The 20,326-nt window shown below is 42.1% G+C and overlaps 2 protein-coding genes across 18 annotated transcripts in view; both read right to left on the bottom strand.

The window, feature by feature from the left end:
• Positions 1 to 20,326, bottom strand: part of LOC112259872 (Fc receptor-like protein 5) — a 237,826-nt gene that overhangs the window by 3,106 nt on the left and 214,394 nt on the right. The window lies entirely within an intron of this gene.
• Positions 1 to 20,326, bottom strand: part of LOC112260979 (basement membrane-specific heparan sulfate proteoglycan core protein) — a 203,310-nt gene that overhangs the window by 5,431 nt on the left and 177,553 nt on the right. For 9 of the 10 annotated variants that reach the window (XM_042328227.1, XM_042328220.1, XM_042328223.1 and 6 more), the window contains 15 exons: positions 15,035 to 15,319; positions 12,858 to 13,142; positions 10,690 to 10,974; positions 3,592 to 3,864; positions 3,121 to 3,393; positions 2,707 to 3,027; positions 2,333 to 2,611; positions 1,916 to 2,164; positions 1,490 to 1,606; positions 1,348 to 1,372; positions 1,202 to 1,260; positions 849 to 899; positions 656 to 739; positions 301 to 363; positions 99 to 173 (listed from right to left, as the gene is read on the bottom strand). In XM_042328227.1, coding sequence (XP_042184161.1) covers positions 99 to 173; positions 301 to 363; positions 656 to 739; positions 849 to 899; positions 1,202 to 1,260; positions 1,348 to 1,372; positions 1,490 to 1,606; positions 1,916 to 2,164; positions 2,333 to 2,611; positions 2,707 to 3,027; positions 3,121 to 3,393; positions 3,592 to 3,864; positions 10,690 to 10,974; positions 12,858 to 13,142; positions 15,035 to 15,319 — 2,724 coding nt within the window. The remainder of the gene's footprint in view (positions 1 to 98; positions 174 to 300; positions 364 to 655; positions 740 to 848; positions 900 to 1,201; positions 1,261 to 1,347; positions 1,373 to 1,489; positions 1,607 to 1,915; positions 2,165 to 2,332; positions 2,612 to 2,706; positions 3,028 to 3,120; positions 3,394 to 3,591; positions 3,865 to 10,689; positions 10,975 to 12,857; positions 13,143 to 15,034; positions 15,320 to 20,326) is intronic. The other variant, XM_042328222.1, reaches the window with a different exon arrangement.

Here is a 20,326-nt window from a genome sequence, read left to right as displayed (position 1 = left end):
GTTATATACAGAATAATTTATACAATTATTCAATATGGGGTCAAAGAGTTACGAGGTTCTGATAAGGGGAATATGGAAGGAGGGATGTTCAGTCTTACCTCTCTTCTTCTTGGTTTTGACCTTCTTTTGGAGGTCAACCTCAGCATAGGTCACATTAACAGGTCCAGCTGCTGCTGACAATGGACATTTACAGTCAACAAATGAAGGACTTAGATTATTGCACATTCTGCCTCTTTGTCCCAAACTCAGAAATTATGAACTAAGGTTTTAATGACTGCCAACCTGTAGAATGGGTCTTACCTGTCGCTTTCCCTGTCTTCACCTCAGAGTAGACTGGATTTTCTTGAGGATAATTTCTCTTTTCTGAGGAGGAGGAAGAGCAGAGAATTTGTAAATATATATTTATGTATACACATCTACATGAAATGTAGATTACAGTTTTGTAGTAAATTGCCATGAAAAAAAGAATAATTACAGAACAGTCTCAACAGCCAATTATTGCTGAATATATAAGGATAGGCAGCAACAACAACCATCAGTATTTCAGTTCTCAAATCACAGTGCCATTTTCTCACACAACTCTTTTCAGTACAATTACATTAGATTATTTTTCCCTCTGGGATACACTGCTACATTTGTCACAGTTGAGGGTCACCTTTCTTTTTCTTGTCCAACTTTTTCAGATTAATCTGGGTGTAAGTCACATGCCTTGGTCCAGCAGCAGAAGCACCAGCAACATCTGAGACATAATACACAAACACCTCCACTTAGTCAAACTCTACATGTCATATTAAATGAAAAGCGGCAGACTACTACACATTCATACTGAAAACATTACATTACACTACCATTATCATTGTTGTCTGAGGAATTGATCGTGTCGTAGATGTTAGTGTCACCTGTTGATCAAAGAAGAGAGATATTTTGTTTTGATTTTTAGGTTGGTTAACCTAAGATTGACTAGGGATCAATTGGGATCAATGGGATCAATTCCATTTAAATTCCACTCAATTCAGGAAGAATAATGAATTTGTTTTACTTTCTGAATTGACCGAAATTTAAATGATTTTGTCCCCAAAGCTGGTTGTTATACAAAGTGCATGTAGATGAGTCAGTGTATGAGGTTATAGAGAGGAGTGGTAGAGGTCTGGGCTGGGAGACTGATCATGTAGACATGTATAAACAGTATCAGGAGCCTGACCCTGGGTAGATCCTTGGTCCTGTTGGGGGTCCTGGTTGGTTCTCTGGGGCTGAGGGGGCCTACAGGGAGAGAGATACTCAGCATAAGAAGACAGAGAAGATGTTATACTGTATGTATCAATATAGTTGAGAGACAGGTGTATTCACCAGAATATTCTGTTGAAACAGGAACCTGTAATGACAAACACATTGTGTTATGTACTGAACTTTCTCCAACTATTAAAATTTTTATTTAGACATTTTTATCCTAAACATAATAATATTAAATTATACATTTCAAAAGTCTCACCTTTTCTGTTTTGATATCTCACCAGCAGGACCAGGAGAATGACCAGTAGAACACCAGCAACAAGCAGACCCACAACCACTCCTACTAGGACTGATGTAGAGGATCCAGGAGCTACGACTGGAGAGAGAACAGCACAACACCATCAGACTCTGAGGTGGAAAATAAATATAGTAGTTCAATTCCTGTATGTATCTGAAACTGGAGAGACTGGTGAGAGAACAGGACAGACAGAGAGGATATATAGGTTTATGGTATAAAGCATTAAAAAGAAAGTAGGCTGGCCCGTCTTTTGACAGTTTAGTTGACAGATCATATTTTCTAGGGAAGTGGAAATCTAAAACTATTTTAACATTAATACTTATATCAAATGATTTTCACACAGATAATAAAAAGGTAACTAACTTGTGATCATAAATGTTTTCTCACCTCTCACTGTCACCCAGCTCTCTGGTGATTCTCCTTCACCAGATTTACACTTATAGAATCCTTCATCTGACTTGGATACTGTAGGGATGGTCATCTCTCCTGTGGTCTCATTCTTGATGAGTGTTCCATCTTTGTAGAAATCAGTATTGAGTTTAGGATTTGTTCCCTGATGTCTAAATGTACAGGTCAGAGTCACAGAGTCTCCTTCAGTCACAGGATGGACAGGACTCTCCAGGATCACATCACCATCTGTGTATCATAATATAAATAATACTGTAAATCTGGAGTCATCACTCACAATACATCAACATCTTATTAGCTTGTATTTTATGAGATGCAATCATTCAGTTACAGAATTGAACATATTATTATACATGCATTTATGAAAGATTAGTGAATGTTGTACAATAGACATACCATTTACTGTGATGTTGACAGCATTACTGTTCTCTCCTGATCCAGACTCACACCAGAACACTCCACTGTACCATGTTGTCAATGATGTGATGGTGCAGGTGGATTCTGTTATTGATCTCCAGGTAGATGGACACTCTGACCGCCATGCTGTCTCAGTGTGTCTCTTCAGTCTCCATCCAGTAGAGTTCCCCTTCAGCTCACAGATCAGTGAGAGAGACTTTGATGTAAAGTGTTGAGTTGTGTTGGGATTTACTGTAAGAGACACTGAAGACTGCAGATCTGAAACAAAGAGAGACAGAGACAAACCTATAGTTATATAGACACATGAGGGTGACTTAAAGATGATTTAATACAGTTTAAATGCAGTTAGTTACCTCCTGACCAGAGAAACTGAGGTTCACTGTAGAGTGTGTCATAGACTGGGTCTCCTCTCCCAGCTCTACACACATATCCTCCTGTGGGAGTAGGACCAGCAGGGATCTGAGTGTAGGAGTCTTCACTAGTCACATTGTCAGATAGGGGCTGTAGAGAGTAAGACTTGTCTGATAGGGAGGGTAACCCAGCTCTGTAGGGAACAGTCCTGTACCAGGAGAACCTCCAGGCTATAGACGTCTTGTCAACTTCACAGCTCAGAGTCACTGAGTCTCCAGGGTTCAGCCACTGAGGAGAGATACTCAGGACAGGTTGAGGTTGATCTGTGATTTGATAGAGGACAGGTTTCAACCTTTCAGTCTTAGAAAGTATTCTAGTGAACCCAATTTGTTTTATACATGATTAAATAGACTTACCAGACACAGTCAGTTGTACAGCATCACTGGTCTTGGAGAACTTGTTTCCCTTTACACCCTCACAGGTATATGAACCACTGTTAGACCTGTAGACAGGACTGATTCTGTACTCAGGCTTTGTGTTAAAGGGGATGAATAACTGACTATTATTATACCATATGTAGTTCCAGTTAGAGTCTCCTCCTCCCTGTATGTCACATCTCATAGTAACAGTCTCTCTAATGAATATCTGGGTCCAGTTGGGTTGGAGGGTCAGAACAGCAACAGGTCTCTCTGCACAGACACAACACAGACAACTGAATAAACAGTTGCACAATTTGAAATGTATTTATTTATCAATAGGTCAACTCATGAATATAGCTTCAAAATAGCTATAATTGTTGCGATACAATGAGCAGACAAAATATTATACCCTAGATTACTTTCTATCCTCACTAACAGCCATTTATCATAAAACTGTTTTCGACTCACCAGTAATGTTTATCTGGACTGGGTCACTGTACAGGGTGTAGTAGATTGGGTCTCCTCTCCCAGCTCTGCACCAGTACTGTCCTCCATCAGAGACACTGACCCAGCTGAGTGTGTAGGAGTATCCAGAGGTTGTGGTTACTGGTGTAGAGTCTGGTCTGTGTCTGTACAAGTAAAACTTCCATCCAGGAGACTCTGCAGTACAGCTCAGTGTCACACTGTCTCCTGTGAATATGTTCTCTTTGTCTGAAGTCAGTGTGGTCTTTGGCTGATAATCTGTGGGTATTTCAATAGGTTTGAGTGATAAGATAACAACGAGAACAACAACAACAACAGCAACAACAACTAAAAGACTCACTATTCACAGTAACAGAGACATCATCACTGATGGATGAAGATGTGGGTCTGGATCTTCTCTCTACTCTTCTCTTTCTCTCTACATTATCATTCCTGTCGTTGTACCACTTATAGCTCCAGATACTGTCAGACCCTACTGAACACGTCAGAGTAACTGTCTCTTCAGGGAACACAGGGTTTGGATCTACAGTTCAGTTGAGCATAGTGCAATAGAGTAGGGAAGAGTTCAGTAGAGTACAGTACAGTAGGGTACAGTTCAGTAGAGCACAGTACAATAGAGTAGGGTACAGTACAGTAGAGCACTGTACAATAGAGTAGGGTACAGTACAGTAGAGCACAGTACAATAGAGTAGGGTACAGTACAGTAGAGCACAGTACAATAGAGTAGGGTACAGTACAGTAGAGCACAGTACAATAGAGTAGGGTACAGTACAGTAGAGCACAGTACAATAGAATAGGGTACAGGACAGTAGAGCACAGTACAATAGAATAGGGTACAGTACAGTAGATCACAGTACAATAGAATAGGGTACAGGACAGTAGAGCACAGTACAATAGAGTAGGGTACAGTACAGTAGAGCACAGTACAATAGAGTAGGGTACAGTACAGTAGAGCACAGTACAATAGAATAGGGTATAGTTCAGAAGAGCACAGAACAGTCGTGGCCAAAAGCTTTGACAATGACACAAATATTAATTTCCACAAAGTTTGCTGCTTCAGTGTCTTTCATCATGAAGTGCTTTGAGAGACTAGTCAAGGACCATATCACCTCCACCCTACCTGACACCCTAGACACACTCTAATTTGCTTACCGCCCAAATAGGTCCACAGACAATGCAATCTCAACCACACTGCACACTGCCCTAACCTATCTGGACAAGAGGAATACCTATGTGAGAATGCTGTTCATCGACTACAGCTCGGCATTTAAGACCATAGTACCCTCCAAACTCATCATCAAGCTCGAGACCCTGGATCTCGACCCCGCCCTGTGCAACTGGGTAGTGGACTTCCTGACGGGCCGCCCCCAGGTGGTGAGGGTAGGTAACAACATCTCCACCCCGCTGATCCTCAACACTGGGGCCCCACAAGGGTGCGTTCTGAGCCCTCTCCTGTACTCCCTGTTCACCCACGACTGCGTGGCCACGTACGCCTCCAACTCAATCATCAAGTTTGCGGACGACACAACAGTGGTAGATTTCGGTGTTCCTCAAGGTTCCGTTTTAGGACCACTATTGTTTTCACTATATATTTGACCTCTTGGGGATGTTATTCGAAAACATAATGTTAACTTTCACTGCTATGCGGATGACACACAGCTGTACATTTCAATGAAACATGGTGAAGCCCCAAAATTGCCCTTGCTAGAAGCATGTGTTTCAGACATAAGGAAGTGGATGGCTGAAAACTTTCTACTTTTAAACTCGGACAAAACAGAGATGCTTGTTCTAGGTCCCAAGAAACAAAGAGATCTTCTGTTGAATCTGACAATTAATCTTAACGGTTGTACAGTCGTCTCAAATAAAACTGTGAAGGACCTCGTCGTTACTCTGGACCCTGATCTTTCTTTTGAAGAACATATCAAGACCATTTCAAGGACAGCTTTTTTCCATCTACGTAACATTGCAAAAATCAGAAACTTTCTGTCCAAAAATGATGCAGAAAAATTAATCCATGCTTTTGTCACTTCTAGGTTAGACTACTGCAATGCTCTACTTTCCGGCTACCCGGATAAAGCACTAAATAAACTTCAGTTGGTGCTAAATACGGCTGCTAGCATCCTGACTAGAACCAAAAAATTTGATCATATTACTCCAGTGCTAGCCTCTCTACACTGGCTTCCTGTCAAAGCAAGGGCTGATTTCAAGGTTTTACTGCTAACCTACAAAGCATTACATGGGCTGCTCCTACCTATCTCTCTGATTTGGCCCTGCCGTACATACCTACGCGTACTCTACGGTCACAAGACCCAGGCCTCCTAATTGTCCTTAGAATTTCTAAGCAAACAGCTGGAGGCAGGACTTTCTCCTATAGAGCTCCATTTTTATGAAACGGTCTGCCTACCCATGTCAGAGACACAAACTCGGTCTCAACCTTTAAGTCTTTACTGAAGACTCATCTCTTCAGTGGGTCATATGATTGAGTGTAGTCTGGCCCAGGAGTGGGAAGGTGAACGGAAAGGCTCTGGAGCAACGAACCGCCCTTGCTGTCTCTGCCTGGCTGGATCCCCTCTTTCCACTGGGATTCTCTGCCTCTAACCCTATTACAGGGGCTGAGTCACTGGCTTACTGGGGCTCTCTCATGCCGTCCCTGGAAGGGGTGCGTCACCTGAGCGGGTTGATTCACTGATGTGGTCATCCTGTCTGGGTTGGCGCCCCCCCTTGGGTTGTGCCATGGCGGAGATCTTTGTGGGCTATACTCAGCCTTGTCTCAGGATGGTAAGTTGGTGGTTGAAGATATCCCTCTAGTGGTGTGGGGCTGTGCTTTGGCAAAGTGGGTGGGGTTATATCCTTCCTGTTTGGCCCTGTCCGGGGGTGTCCTCGGATGGGGCCACAGTGTCTCCTGACCCCTCCTGTCTCAGCCTCCAGTATTTATGCTGCAGTAGTTTGTGTCGGGGGGCTAGGGTCAGTTTGTTATATCTGGAGTACTTCTCCTGTCCTATTCGGTGTCCTGTGTGAATCTAAGTGTGCGTTCTCTAATTCTCTCCTTCTCTCTTTCTTTCTCTCTCTCGGAGGACCTGAGCCCTAGGACCATGCCCCAGACTACCTGACATGATGACTCCTTGCTGTCCCTAGTCCACCTGGCCGTGCTGCTGCTCCAGTTTCAACTGACCTGAGCCCTAGGACCATGTCCCAGGACTACCTGACATGATGACTCCTTGCTGTCCCCAGTCCATCTGACCGTGCTGCTGCTCCAGTTTCAACTGTTCTGCCTTATTATTATACGACCATGCTGGTCATTTATGAACATTTGTACATCTTGGCCATGTTCTGTTATAATCTCCACCCGGCACAGCCAGAAGAGGACTGGCCACCCCACATAGCTTGGTTCCTCTCTAGGTTTCTTCCTAGGTTTTGGCCTTTCTAGGGAGTTTTTCCTAGCCACCGTGCTTCTACACCTGCATTGCTTGCTGTTTGGGGTTTTAGGCTGGGTTTCTGTACAGCACTTTGAGATATCAGCTGATGTACGAAGGGCTATGTAAATACATTTGATTTGATTTGATTTGATTTTGATTTGGTAGGCTTGATTACCAACAACGACGAGACGGCCTACAGGAGGAGGTGAGGGCCCTCGGAATGTGGTGTCAGGAAAATAACCTCACACTCAACGCCAACAAAACTAAGGAGATGATTGTGGACTTCAGGAAACAGCAGAGGGAACACACCCCTATCCACATCGATGGAACAGTTGTGGAGAGGGTAGCAAGTTTTAAGTTCCTCGGCCAACACATCACAGACAAACTGAATTGGTCCACCCACACAGACAGCATCGTGAAGAAGGCGCAGCAGCGCCTCTTCAACCTCAGGAGGCTGAAGAAATTCGGCTTGTCACCAAAAGCACTCACAAACTTCTACAGATGCACAATTGAGAGCATCCTGTCGGGCTGTATCACCGCCTGGTACGGCAACTGCTCCGCCCACAACCGTAAGGCTCTCCAGAGGGTAGTGAGGTCCGCACAACGTATCACCGGGGGCAAACTATCTGCCCTCCAGGACACCTACACTTCCCGATGTCACAGGAAGGCCATAAAGATCATCAAGGACAACAACCACCCTAGCCACTGCCTGTTCACCCCGCTATCATCCAGAAGGCGAGGTCAGTACAGGTGCATCAAAGCAGGGACCGAGAGACTGAAAAACAGCTTCTATCTCAAGGCCATCAGACTGTTAAACAGCCACCACTAACATTGAGTGGCTGCTGCCAACATACAGACTCAACTCCAGCCACTTTAATAATGGAAATTGATGTAAAATATATCACTAGCCACTTTAAACAATGCTACTTAATATAATGTTTACATACCCTACATTATTCATCTCATATGTCTACGTATATAATGTACTCTATATCATCTACTGCATCTTTATGTAATACATGTATCACTAGCCACTTTAAACTATGCCACTTTGTTTACATACTCATCTCATATGTATATACTGTACTCGATACCATCTACTGCATCTTGCCTATGCCGTTCTGTACCATCACTCATTCACATATCTTTATGTACATATTCTTTATCCCTTTACACTTGTGTGTATAAGGTAGTAGTTTTGGAATTGTTAGTTAGATTACTCGTTGGTTATTACTGCATTGTCGGAACTAGAAGCACAAGCATTTCGCTACACTCGCATTAACATCTGCTAACCATGTGTATGTGACAAATAAAATTTGATTTGATTTGATATTTTTGTCAGATGTTACTACGGAATACTGAAGTATAATTACAAGCATTTCATTAGTGCCAAAGGCTTTTATTGTCATTTACATGAAGTTGATGCAAAGAGTGTTGACCCTTCTTTTTCAAAACCTCTGCAATCCGCCCTGGCATGCTGTCAATTCACTTCTGGGCCACATCCTGACTGAAGGCAGCCCATTCTTGCATAATCAATGCTTGGAGTTTGTCAGAATTTGTGGGTTTTTGTTTGTCCTCCCGCCTCTTGAAGATTGACCACAAGTTCTCAATGAGATTAAAGTCTGGGGAGTTTCCTGGCCATGGACCCATATCGATGTTTTGTTCCCCGAGCCACTTAGTTCTTTTGCCTTATGGCAAGGTGCTCCATCATGCTGGAAAAGGCATTGTTCATCACCAAACTGTTCCTGGATGGTTTGGAGAAGTTGCTCTCGGAGGATGTGTTGGTACCATTCTTTATTCATGGCTGTGTTATTAGGCAAAATTGTGAGTGAGCCCACTCCCTTGGCTGAGAAGCAACCCCACACATGAATGGTCTCAGGATGCTTTACTGTTGGCATGACACAGGACTGATGGTAGCGCTCACCTTGTCTTCTCCGGACAAGCTTTTTTCCGGATGCCAACAAACAATCGGAAAGGGCATTCATCAGAGAAAATGACTTTACCCCAGTCCTCAGCAGTCCAATCCCTGTACCTTTTGTAGAATATCATTCTGTCCTTGATGTTTTTCCTGGAGAGAAGTGGCTTCTTTGCTGCCCTTCTTGACACCAGGCCATCCTCCAGAAGTCTTCATCTCACTGTGCATGCAGATGCACTAACACCTGCCTGCTGCCATTCCTGAGCAAGCTCTGTACTGGTGGTGCCCCGATCCCAGTTGAATCAACTTTAGGAGACGGTCCTGGCGCTTGCTGGAATTCTTGGGTGCCCTGAAGCCTTCTTCACAACAATTGAACCGTTCTTGATGATCCGATAAATGGTTGATTTAGGTGCAATCTTACTGGCAGCGATATCCTTGCCTGTGAAGCCCTTTTTGTGCAAAGCAAGGATGATGGCACGTGTTTCCTTGCAGGGAACCATGACTGACAGAGGAAGAACAATGCTTCCAAGCACCACCCTCCTTTTGAAGCTTTCAGTCTGTTATTCAGTACAGTACAGTAAAGCAGGGTACAGTACAGTAGAGTAGGGTAGAGTACAGTACAGTAGAGTAGGGTAGAGCACTGTAGAGTAGGGTACATTACAGTAGAGTACAGTTCAGTTGAGCACAGTACAATAGAGTAGGATACAGTTCAGTAGAGCCCAGAACAACAGAGTAGGGTAGAATTCAGTAGATCACAGTACAATAGAGTAGGGTACAGTAAGGTTGAGTACAGTAGAGTAGCATATAGTAGTAGTAGTGTTTTGGTCAAATAGATGTCAAATAGATAGGGTAGAGTTCAGTAGAGCACACTACAATAGAGTAGGGTACAGTACAGTAGAGTACAATAGAATAGGGTAGAGTTCAGTAGAGCACAGTGCAATAGAGTAGGGTAGAGTTCAGTAGAGCACAGTACAATAGAGTAGGGTACAGTAGAGTACAATAGAATAGGGTAGAGTTCAGTAGAGCACAGTACAATAGAGTAGGGTACAGTTCAGTAGAGTACAGTACAATAGAGTAGGGTAGAGTTCAGTAGAGCACAGTACAATAGAGTAGGGTACAGTTCAGTAGAGCACAGTACAATAGAGTAGGGTACAGTACACTAGAGTAGGGTACAGTAGAGTAAAGAAGGTTACAGTAGAGTACAATAGAGTAGGGTACAGTACAGTAGAGTACAGTGGAGTAGGGTTCAGTACAGAAGAGAAGTATGTAGTAGTAGTAGTGTTTTGGTCAAATGTTTGTCAATGTTTGGGGTCTTGGAGGGTTGGAACCCCCCTGTTGTCTATTCATCTCAAAACTCTACTCTTTTTCCTGAAGTGTCCACAACCCACATGGTGGTCCTCTGTAACACAGTTGGTAGATTATGGCACATGCAACATTAACATGTAGATGTGCTGCCCGTGTTGTAACAGACACCATAATGGCACAGATACAAAGATGAAACCTCTAAATAAATGTTTTCCTTTATGTTCAAACATGAAGTTTAGGAGTCAGTGTACAGGACAGACTCCTCTCAATAGAAATACAGTGTGTGTATAAACAATTACTCTGTACTAAACTTATTTAACAATATGTTTGTTATTGCTTTGGAGTTTGGAGACTTCACAGAACAACACTGTCCCAATACTTTAACTGAGAATTCTGACACAATATAAATAGTGTCCATCTTTATGACAAAAACACAAAGTAACTGACCTTCTACAGTGAGAGTGACAGGATCACCTGGTTGTGAAGATGTGGGTCTAGACACTCTGTTCCCTTCACACCAGTAGAGACCCTGGTCAGACTCAGCAGCTCTACTGATGGTGAGGGTGTTTCCTGTTATAGTGTGTCTGACAGACTGGGACACTACATTATAATTCCTGTCTTTGTACCACTGATAGTTCCATCTACTGGCATACGTCACTGAACACATCAGAGTAACTGTCTCTCCAGTGAATGCAGGGTTTGGCTTCACAGTCAGAGTAGTTTTGGGAAGAGCTGTGAAAATAAGCACAAAACATCTGGATACCTGTCTGGTAATTCAGCTGATGCTGTAACATTGTGATAAAAGTATATTTTACATATGTTGACTCCATTCAGTTAGAATTGACATACATTTATATAAAGACGAATGCAGTCAGAGCAACAATCTTTCCAAAGTAGGATCTGACTTCAGTAAGTAGTACGGTAACTATTATTTTAGACATATAAACTATATATGCAAAAGTATGTGGACACACTTTCAAATGAGTGGATTCTGCTTTTTCAGCCACACCCGTTGCTGACATGTGTATAAAATCAGGCACACAGCCATGCACTCTCCATAGACAAACATTGGCAGTAGAATGGCCTTACTGAAGAGCTCAGTGACTTTCAATGTGACACCGTCATAGGATGCCACCTGTCTAACAAGTCAGTTTGTCAGATTTCTGCCATGATAGAGCTAACCCGGTCAACTGTAAGTGCTGTTATTGTGAAGTGGAAATGTCTAGGAGCAACAACGGCTGCAATATGGTAGGCCACACAAGCGCACAGAACGGGACCGCCGAGTGCTGAAGTGCGGAGCGCGTAAAAATGGTCTGTCCTCCATTGAAACACTAACTACTGCATTCCAAACTGCCTCTAGAAGCAAACTCAGCTAAATCAATGTTCGTCGGGAGCTTCATGACATGGGTTTCCATGGCCGAGAAGCCGCACACAAGCATAAGATAACCAATACAATAGAGCAGGGAACAGTTCAGTAGATTAGGGTACAGTGCAATAGAGTAGGATACAGTACAGTTGAGCAGAGTACAATAGAGTAGGGTACAGTACAATAGAGTACAGAAGAGTAGGGTACAGTATAGTAAATAAGGGTACAGAAGAGTACAATAGAGTAGTGTACAGTACAGTGGAGTACAGTAGAGTAGGGTACAGTACAGTAGAGTAGGGTACAGTTCAGTTGAGCACAGTACAATAGAGTAGGGTGCAGTTCACTAGAGTACAGTACAATAGAGTAGGGTCCAGTTCACTAGAGTACAGTACAATAGAGTAGGGTCCAGTTCAGTAGAGCACAGTACAATAGAGTAGGGTACAGTTCACTAGAGTACAGTACAACAGTGCAGGGTACAGTTCACTAGAGTACAGTACAATAGAGTAGGGTACAGTTCAGTAGAGTACAGTACAACAGTGCAGGGTACAGTTCACTAGAGTACAGTACAATAGAGTAGGGTCCAGTTCACTAGAGTACAGTACAATAGAGTATGGTACAGTTCACTAGAGTACAGTACAATAGAGTAGGGTACAGTACAGTAGAGTACAATAGAGTATTGTACAGTACACTAGAGTACAATAGAGTAGGGTACAGTTCAGTAGAGCACAGTACAATAGAGCAGGGTACAGTAGAGAAGTATGTAGTAGTAGTAGTAATGTTTTGGTCAAATAGATGTCAATGTTTGGGGTCTTGGAGGGTTGGAACCCCCCTGTTGTCTATGCATCTCAATACTCTACTCTTTTTCCTGAAGTGTCCACAACCCACATGGTGATCCTCTGTAACACAGTTGGTAGATTATGGCACATGCAACATTAACATGTCGATGTCCTGCTTGTGTTGTAACAGACACCATAATGGCACAGATACAAAGATGAAACCTCAAAATAAATGTTTTCCTTTATGTTCAAACATGAAGTTTAGGAGTCAGTGTACAGTACAGACTCCTCTCAATAGAAATACAGTGTGTGTATAAACAATTACTCTGTACTAAACTTATTTAACAATATGTTTGTTATTGCTTTGGAGTTTGGAGACTTCACAGAACAACACTGTCCCAATACTTTAACGAAGAATTCTGACACAATATAAATAGTGTCCATCTTTATGACAAAAACACAAAGTAACTGACCTTCTACAGTGAGAGTGACAGGATCACCTGGTTGTGAAGATGTGGGTCTAGACACTCTGTTCCCTTCACACCAGTAGAGACCCTGGTCAGACTCAGCAGCTCTACTGATGGTGAGGGTGTTTCCTGTTATAGTGTGTCTGACAGACTGGGACACTACATTATAATTCCTGTCTTTGTACCACTGATAGTTCCATCTACTGGCATACGTCACTGAACACATCAGAGTAACTGTCTCTCCAGTGAATGCAGGGTTTGGCTTCACAGTCAGAGTAGTTTTGGGAAGAGCTGTGAAAATAAGCACAAAACATCTGGATACCTGTCTGGTAATTCAGCTGATGCTGTAACATTGTGATAAAAGTATATTTTACATATGTTGACTCCATTCAGTTAGAATTGACATACATTTATATAAAGACGAATGCAGTCAGAGCAACAATCTTTCCAAAGTAGGATCTGACTTCAGTAAGTAGTACGGTAACTATTATTTTAGACATATAAACTATATATGCAAAAGTATGTGGACACACTTTCAAATGAGTGGATTCTGCTTTTTCAGCCACACCCGTTGCTGACATGTGTATAAAATCAGGCACACAGCCATGCACTCTCCATAGACAAACATTGGCAGTAGAATGGCCTTACTGAAGAGCTCAGTGACTTTCAATGTGACACCGTCATAGGATGCCACCTGTCTAACAAGTCAGTTTGTCAGATTTCTGCCATGATAGAGCTAACCCGGTCAACTGTAAGTGCTGTTAAAGTGGAAATGTCTAGGAGCAACAACGGCTGCAATATGGTAGGCCACACAAGCGCACAGAACGGGACCGCCGAGTGCTGAAGTGCGGAGCGCGTAAAAATGGTCTGTCCTCCATTGAAACACTAACTACTGCATTCCAAACTGCCTCTAGGAGCAAACTCAGCTAAATCAATGTTCGTCGGGAGCTTCATGACATGGGTTTCCATGGCCGAGAAGCCGCACACAAGCATAAGATAACCAATACAATAGAGCAGGGAACAGTTCAGTAGATTAGGGTACAGTGCAATAGAGTAGGATACAGTACAGTTGAGCAGAGTACAATAGAGTAGGGTACAGTACAATAGAGTACAGAAGAGTAGGGTACAGTATAGTAAATAAGGGTACAGAAGAGTACAATAGAGTAGTGTACAGTACAGTGGAGTACAGTAGAGTAGGGTACAGTACAGTAGAGTAGGGTACAGTTCAGTTGAGCACAGTACAATAGAGTAGGGTGCAGTTCACTAGAGTACAGTACAATAGAGTAGGGTCCAGTTCACTAGAGTACAGTACAATAGAGTAGGGTCCAGTTCAGTAGAGCACAGTACAATAGAGTAGGGTACAGTTCACTAGAGTACAGTACAACAGTGCAGGGTACAGTTCACTAGAGTACAGTACAATAGAGTAGGGTACAGTTCAGTAGAGTACAGTACAACAGTGCAGGGTACAGTTCACTAGAGTACAGTACAATAGAGTAGGGTCCAATAGAGTAGGGTCAGTTCACTAGAGTACAGTACAATAGAGTATGGTACAGTTCACTAGAGTACAGTACAATAGAGTAGGGTACAGTACAGTAGAGTACAATAGAGTATTGTACAGTACACTAGAGTACAATAGAGTAGGGTACAGTTCAGTAGAGCACAGTACAATAGAGCAGGGTACAGTAGAGAAGTATGTAGTAGTAGTAGTAATGTTTTGGTCAAATAGATGTCAATGTTTGGGGTCTTGGAGGGTTGGAACCCCCCTGTTGTCTATGCATCTCAATACTCTACTCTTTTTCCTGAAGTGTCCACAACCCACATGGTGATCCTCTGTAACACAGTTGGTAGATTATGGCACATGCAACATTAACATGTCGATGTCCTGCTTGTGTTGTAACAGACACCATAATGGCACAGATACAAAGATGAAACCTCAAAATAAATGTTTTCCTTTATGTTCAAACATGAAGTTTAGGAGTCAGTGTACAGTACAGACTCCTCTCAATAGAAATACAGTGTGTGTATAAACAATTACTCTGTACTAAACTTATTTAACAATATGTTTGTTATTGCTTTGGAGTTTGGAGACTTCACAGAACAACACTGTCCCAATACTTTAACGAAGAATTCTGACACAATATAAATAGTGTCCATCTTTATGACAAAAACACAAAGTAACTGACCTTCTACAGTGAGAGTGACAGGATCACCTGGTTGTGAAGATGTGGGTCTAGACACTCTGTTCCCTTCACACCAGTAGAGACCCTGGTCAGACTCAGCAGCTCTACTGATGGTGAGGGTGTTTCCTGTTATAGTGTGTCTGACAGACTGGGACACTACATTATAATTCCTGTCTTTGTACCACTGATAGTTCCATCTACTGGCATACGTCACTGAACACATCAGAGTAACTGTCTCTCCAGTGAATGCAGGGTTTGGCTTCACAGTCAGAGTAGTTTTGGGAAGAGCTGTGAAAATAAGCACAAAACATCTGGATACCTGTCTGGTAATTCAGTGATGCTGTAACATTGTGATAAAAGTATATTTTACATATGTTGACTCCATTCAGTTAGAATTGACATACATTTATATAAAGACGAATGCAGTCAGAGCAACAATCTTTCCAAAGTAGGATCTGACTTCAGTAAGTAGTACGGTAACTATTATTTTAGACATATAAACTATATATGCAAAAGTATGTGGACACACTTTCAAATGAGTGGATTCTGCTTTTTCAGCCACACCCGTTGCTGACATGTGTATAAAATCAGGCACACAGCCATGCACTCTCCATAGACAAACATTGGCAGTAGAATGGCCTTACTGAAGAGCTCAGTGACTTTCAATGTGACACCGTCATAGGATGCCACCTGTCTAACAAGTCAGTTTGTCAGTGGAAATGTCTAGGAGCAACAACGGCTGCAATATGGTAGGCCACACAAGCGCACAGAACGGGACCGCCGAGTGCTGAAGTGCGGAGCGCGTAAAAATGGTCTGTCCTCCATTGAAACACTAACTACTGCATTCCAAACTGCCTCTAGAAGCAAACTCAGCTAAATCAATGTTCGTCGGGAGTAGGGTCCAGTTCAGTAGAGCACAGTACAATAGAGTAGGGTACAGTTCACTAGAGTACAGTACAATAGAGTAGGGTACAGTTCAGTAGAGTACAGTACAACAGTGCAGGGTACAGTTCACTAGAGTACAGTACAATAGAGTAGGGTCCAGTTCACTAGAGTACAGTACAATAGAGTATGGTACAGTTCACTAGAGTACAGTACAATAGAGTAGGGTACAGTTCAGTAGAGCACAGTGCAAAACATTCAATTAGAGTACAGTAGAGTACAGTTCACAGGAGCACAGTACAATAGAGTAGGGTACAGTTCAGTAGAATACAGTACAATAGAGTAAGTTACAGTTCAGTAGAGCACAGTACAATAGTGCAGGGTACAGTACAATAGAGCACAGTACAATAGAGTAGGGTACAGTTCAGTAGAGTACAATAGAGTAGGGTACGGTTCAGTAGAGTACAGTACAATAGAGTAGAGTACAGTACAGTGGAGCACAGTACAATAGAGTAGGGTACAATTCAGTAGAGCACAGTACAAAAGCGTAGGGCACAGTAGAGCAGAGCACAGTGCAATAGAGTAGGGTATAGTTCAGTAGAGCACAGCACAATAGAGTAGGGTACAGTACAGTACAGTAGAATACAGTAGAATAGGGTACAGTTCAGTAGAGCACAGAATATAGAGTAGGGTACAGTTCAGTAGAGCACAGTACAATAGAGTAGGTTACAGTTCAGTAGAGCATAGTATAATAGAATAGGGTACAGTTCAGTAGAGCACAGGGCAAAACATTAAATTAGAGAACAGTATAGTACAGTTCAGAAGAGCACAGTAGAGTAGGGTACAGTTCAGGAGAGTAGGGTACAGTACAGGAGAGTACAGTACAAAATAGTAGGGTATATATCAGCAGAGTACAGTACAATAGATGTGGGTACAGTTCTGTGGAGTACAATACAATAGAGTAGGGTACAGTTCTGTGGAGTACAGTACAATAGAGTAGGGTACAGTACAGTAGAGCACAGTACAATAGAGTAGGGTACAGTTCAGTAGAGCACAGTACAACAGTGCAGGGTACAGTATAATAGAGTACAGTACAATAGAGTAGGGTACAGTTCACTAGAGTACAGTACAATAGAGTATGGTACAGTTCACTAGAGTACAGTACAATAGAGTAGGGTACAGTTCAGTAGAGCACAGTACAATAGAGTAGGGTCCAGTTCAGTAGAGCACAGTGCAAAACATTCAATTAGAGTACAGTAGAGTACAGTTCACAGGAGCACAGTACAATAGAATAGGGTACAGTTCAGTAGAGTACAGTACAATAGAATAGGGTACAGTTCAGTAGAGTACAGTACAATAGAATAGGGTACAGTACAGTGGAGCACAGTGCAATAGAGTAGGGTACAGTACAGTAGAGTATAATAGAATAGGGTGGAGTTCAGTAGAGCACAGTACAATAGAGTAGGATACAGTACAGGAGAGCACAGTACAAAATAATAGGGTATAGTTCAGTAGAGCACAGTACAATATAGTAGGGTACAGTAGAGTAGGGTACAGTAAAGTAGAGTACAGTACAATAGAGTAGGGTACAGTACAGTAGAGTACAGTACAGTACAATAGAGTAGGGTACAGTACAATAGAGTACAGAAGAGTAGGGTACAGTATAGTAAATAAGGGTACAGAAGAGTACAATAGAGTAGTGTACAGTACAGTAGAGTACAGTAGAGTAGCGTACAGTACAGTAGAGTAGGGTACAGTTCAGTTGAGCACAGTACAATAGAGTAGGGTACAGTTCACTAGAGTACAGTACAATAGAGTAGGGTCCAGTTCACTAGAGTACAGTACAATAGAGTAGGGTACAGTTCACTAGAGTACAGTACAATAGAGTAGGGTACAGTTCACTAGAGTACAGTACAATAGAGTAGGGTCCAGTTCAGTAGAGCACAGTGCAAAACATTAAATTAGAGTACAGTAGAGTACAGTTCACAGGAGCACAGTACAATAGAATAGCGTAGAGTACAGTGGAGCACAGTACAATAGAGTAGGGTACAGTACAGTAGAGTATAATAGAATAGGGTGGAGTTCAGTAGAGCACAGTACAATAGAGTAGGATACAGTACAGGAGAGCACAGTACAAATAATAGGGTATAGTTCAGTAGAGCACAGTACAATATAGTAGGGTACAGTACAGTAGAGTATAATAGAATAGGGTGGAGTTCAGTAGAGCACAGTACAATAGAGTAGGATACAGTACAGGAGAGCACAGTACAAAATAATAGGGTATAGTTCAGTAGAGCACAGTACAATATAGTAGGGTACAGTAGAGTAGGGTACAGTAAAGTAGTGTACAGTACAATAGAGTAGGGTAGAGTACAGTAGAGTACAGTACAGTACAATAGAGTAGGGTACAGTTCAGTAGAGTACAGTACAGTACAATAGAGTAGGGTACAGTACAGTAGAGTACAGTACAGTACAATAGAGTAGGGTACAGTTCAGTAGAGTACAATAGAATAGCGTAGAGTACAGTGGAGCACAGTGCAATAGAGTAGGGTATAGTTCAGTAGAGCACAGTACAATAGAGTAGGGTACAGTACAGTAGAGTATAATAGAATAGGGTGGAGTTCAGTAGAGCACAGTACAATAGAGTAGGATACAGTACAGGAGAGCACAGTACAAAATAATAGGGTATAGTTCAGTAGAGCACAGTACAATATAGTAGGGTACAGTAGAGTAGGGTACAGTAAAGTAGAGTACAGTACAATAGAGTAGGGTACAGTACAGTAGAGTACAGTACAGTACAATAGAGTAGGGTACAGTACAATAGAGTACAGAAGAGTAGGGTACAGGATAGTAAATAAGGGTACAGAAGAGTACAATAGAGTAGTGTACAGTACAGTGGAGTACAGTAGAGTAGCGTACAGTACAGTAGAGTAGGGTACAGTTCAGTTGAGCACAGTACAATAGAGTAGGGTACAGTTCACTAGAGTACAGTACAATAGAGTAGGGTACAGTTCACTAGAGTACAGTACAATAGAGTAGGGTCCAGTTCAGTAGAGCACAGTGCAAAACATTAAATTAGAGTACAGTAGAGTACAGTTCACAGGAGCACAGTACAATAGAATAGCGTAGAGTACAGTGGAGCACAGTACAATAGAGTAGGGTACAGTACAGTAGAGTATAATAGAATAGGGTGGAGTTCAGTAGAGCACAGTACAATAGAGTAGGATACAGTACAGGAGAGCACAGTACAAATAATAGGGTATAGTTCAGTAGAGCACAGTACAATATAGTAGGGTACAGTACAGTAGAGTATAATAGAATAGGGTGGAGTTCAGTAGAGCACAGTACAATAGAGTAGGATACAGTACAGGAGAGCACAGTACAAAATAATAGGGTATAGTTCAGTAGAGCACAGTACAATATAGTAGGGTACAGTAGAGTAGGGTACAGTAAAGTAGTGTACAGTACAATAGAGTAGGGTAGAGTACAGTAGAGTACAGTACAGTACAATAGAGTAGGGTACAGTTCAGTAGAGTACAGTACAGTACAATAGAGTAGGGTACAGTACAGTAGAGTACAGTACAGTACAATAGAGTAGGGTACAGTTCAGTAGAGTACAATAGAATAGCGTAGAGTACAGTGGAGCACAGTGCAATAGAGTAGGGTACAGTACAGTAGAGTACAGTACAGTACAATAGAGTAGGGTACAGTACAATAGAGTACAGAAGAGTAGGGTACAGGATAGTAAATAAGGGTACAGAAGAGTACAATAGAGTAGTGTACAGTACAGTGGAGTACAGTAGAGTAGCGTACAGTACAGTAGAGTAGGGTACAGTTCAGTTGAGCACAGTACAATAGAGTAGGGTACAGTTCACTAGAGTACAGTACAATAGAGTAGGGTCCAGTTCAGTAGAGCACAGTGCAAAACATTAAATTAGAGTACAGTAGAGTACAGTTCACAGGAGCACAGTACAATAGAATAGGGTACAGTTCAGTAGAGTACAGTACAATAGAGTAGGGTGCAGTTCAGTAGAGTATAATAGAATAGGGTGGAGTTCAGTAGAGCACAGTACAATAGAGTAGGATACAGTACAGGAGAGCACAGTACAAAATAATAGGGTATAGTTCAGTAGAGCACAGTACAATATAGTAGGGTACAGTACAGTAGAGTATAATAGAATAGGGTGGAGTTCAGTAGAGCACAGTACAATAGAGTAGGATACAGTACAGGAGAGCACAGTACAAAATAATAGGGTATAGTTCAGTAGAGCACAGTACAATATAGTAGGGTACAGTAGAGTAGGGTACAGTAAAGTAGTGTACAGTACAATAGAGTAGGGTACAGTACAGTAGAGTACAGTACAGTACAATAGAGTAGGGTACAGTTCAGTTGAGTACAGTACAATAGAGAAG

Source organism: Oncorhynchus tshawytscha, linkage group LG10, assembly GCF_018296145.1.
Source record: "Oncorhynchus tshawytscha isolate Ot180627B linkage group LG10, Otsh_v2.0, whole genome shotgun sequence".
Taxonomy (NCBI): Eukaryota; Metazoa; Chordata; class Actinopteri; order Salmoniformes; family Salmonidae; genus Oncorhynchus; species Oncorhynchus tshawytscha.
Note: the sequence above shows the minus strand (reverse complement) of the source record. Positions and strands in the feature narration are given on the sequence as shown.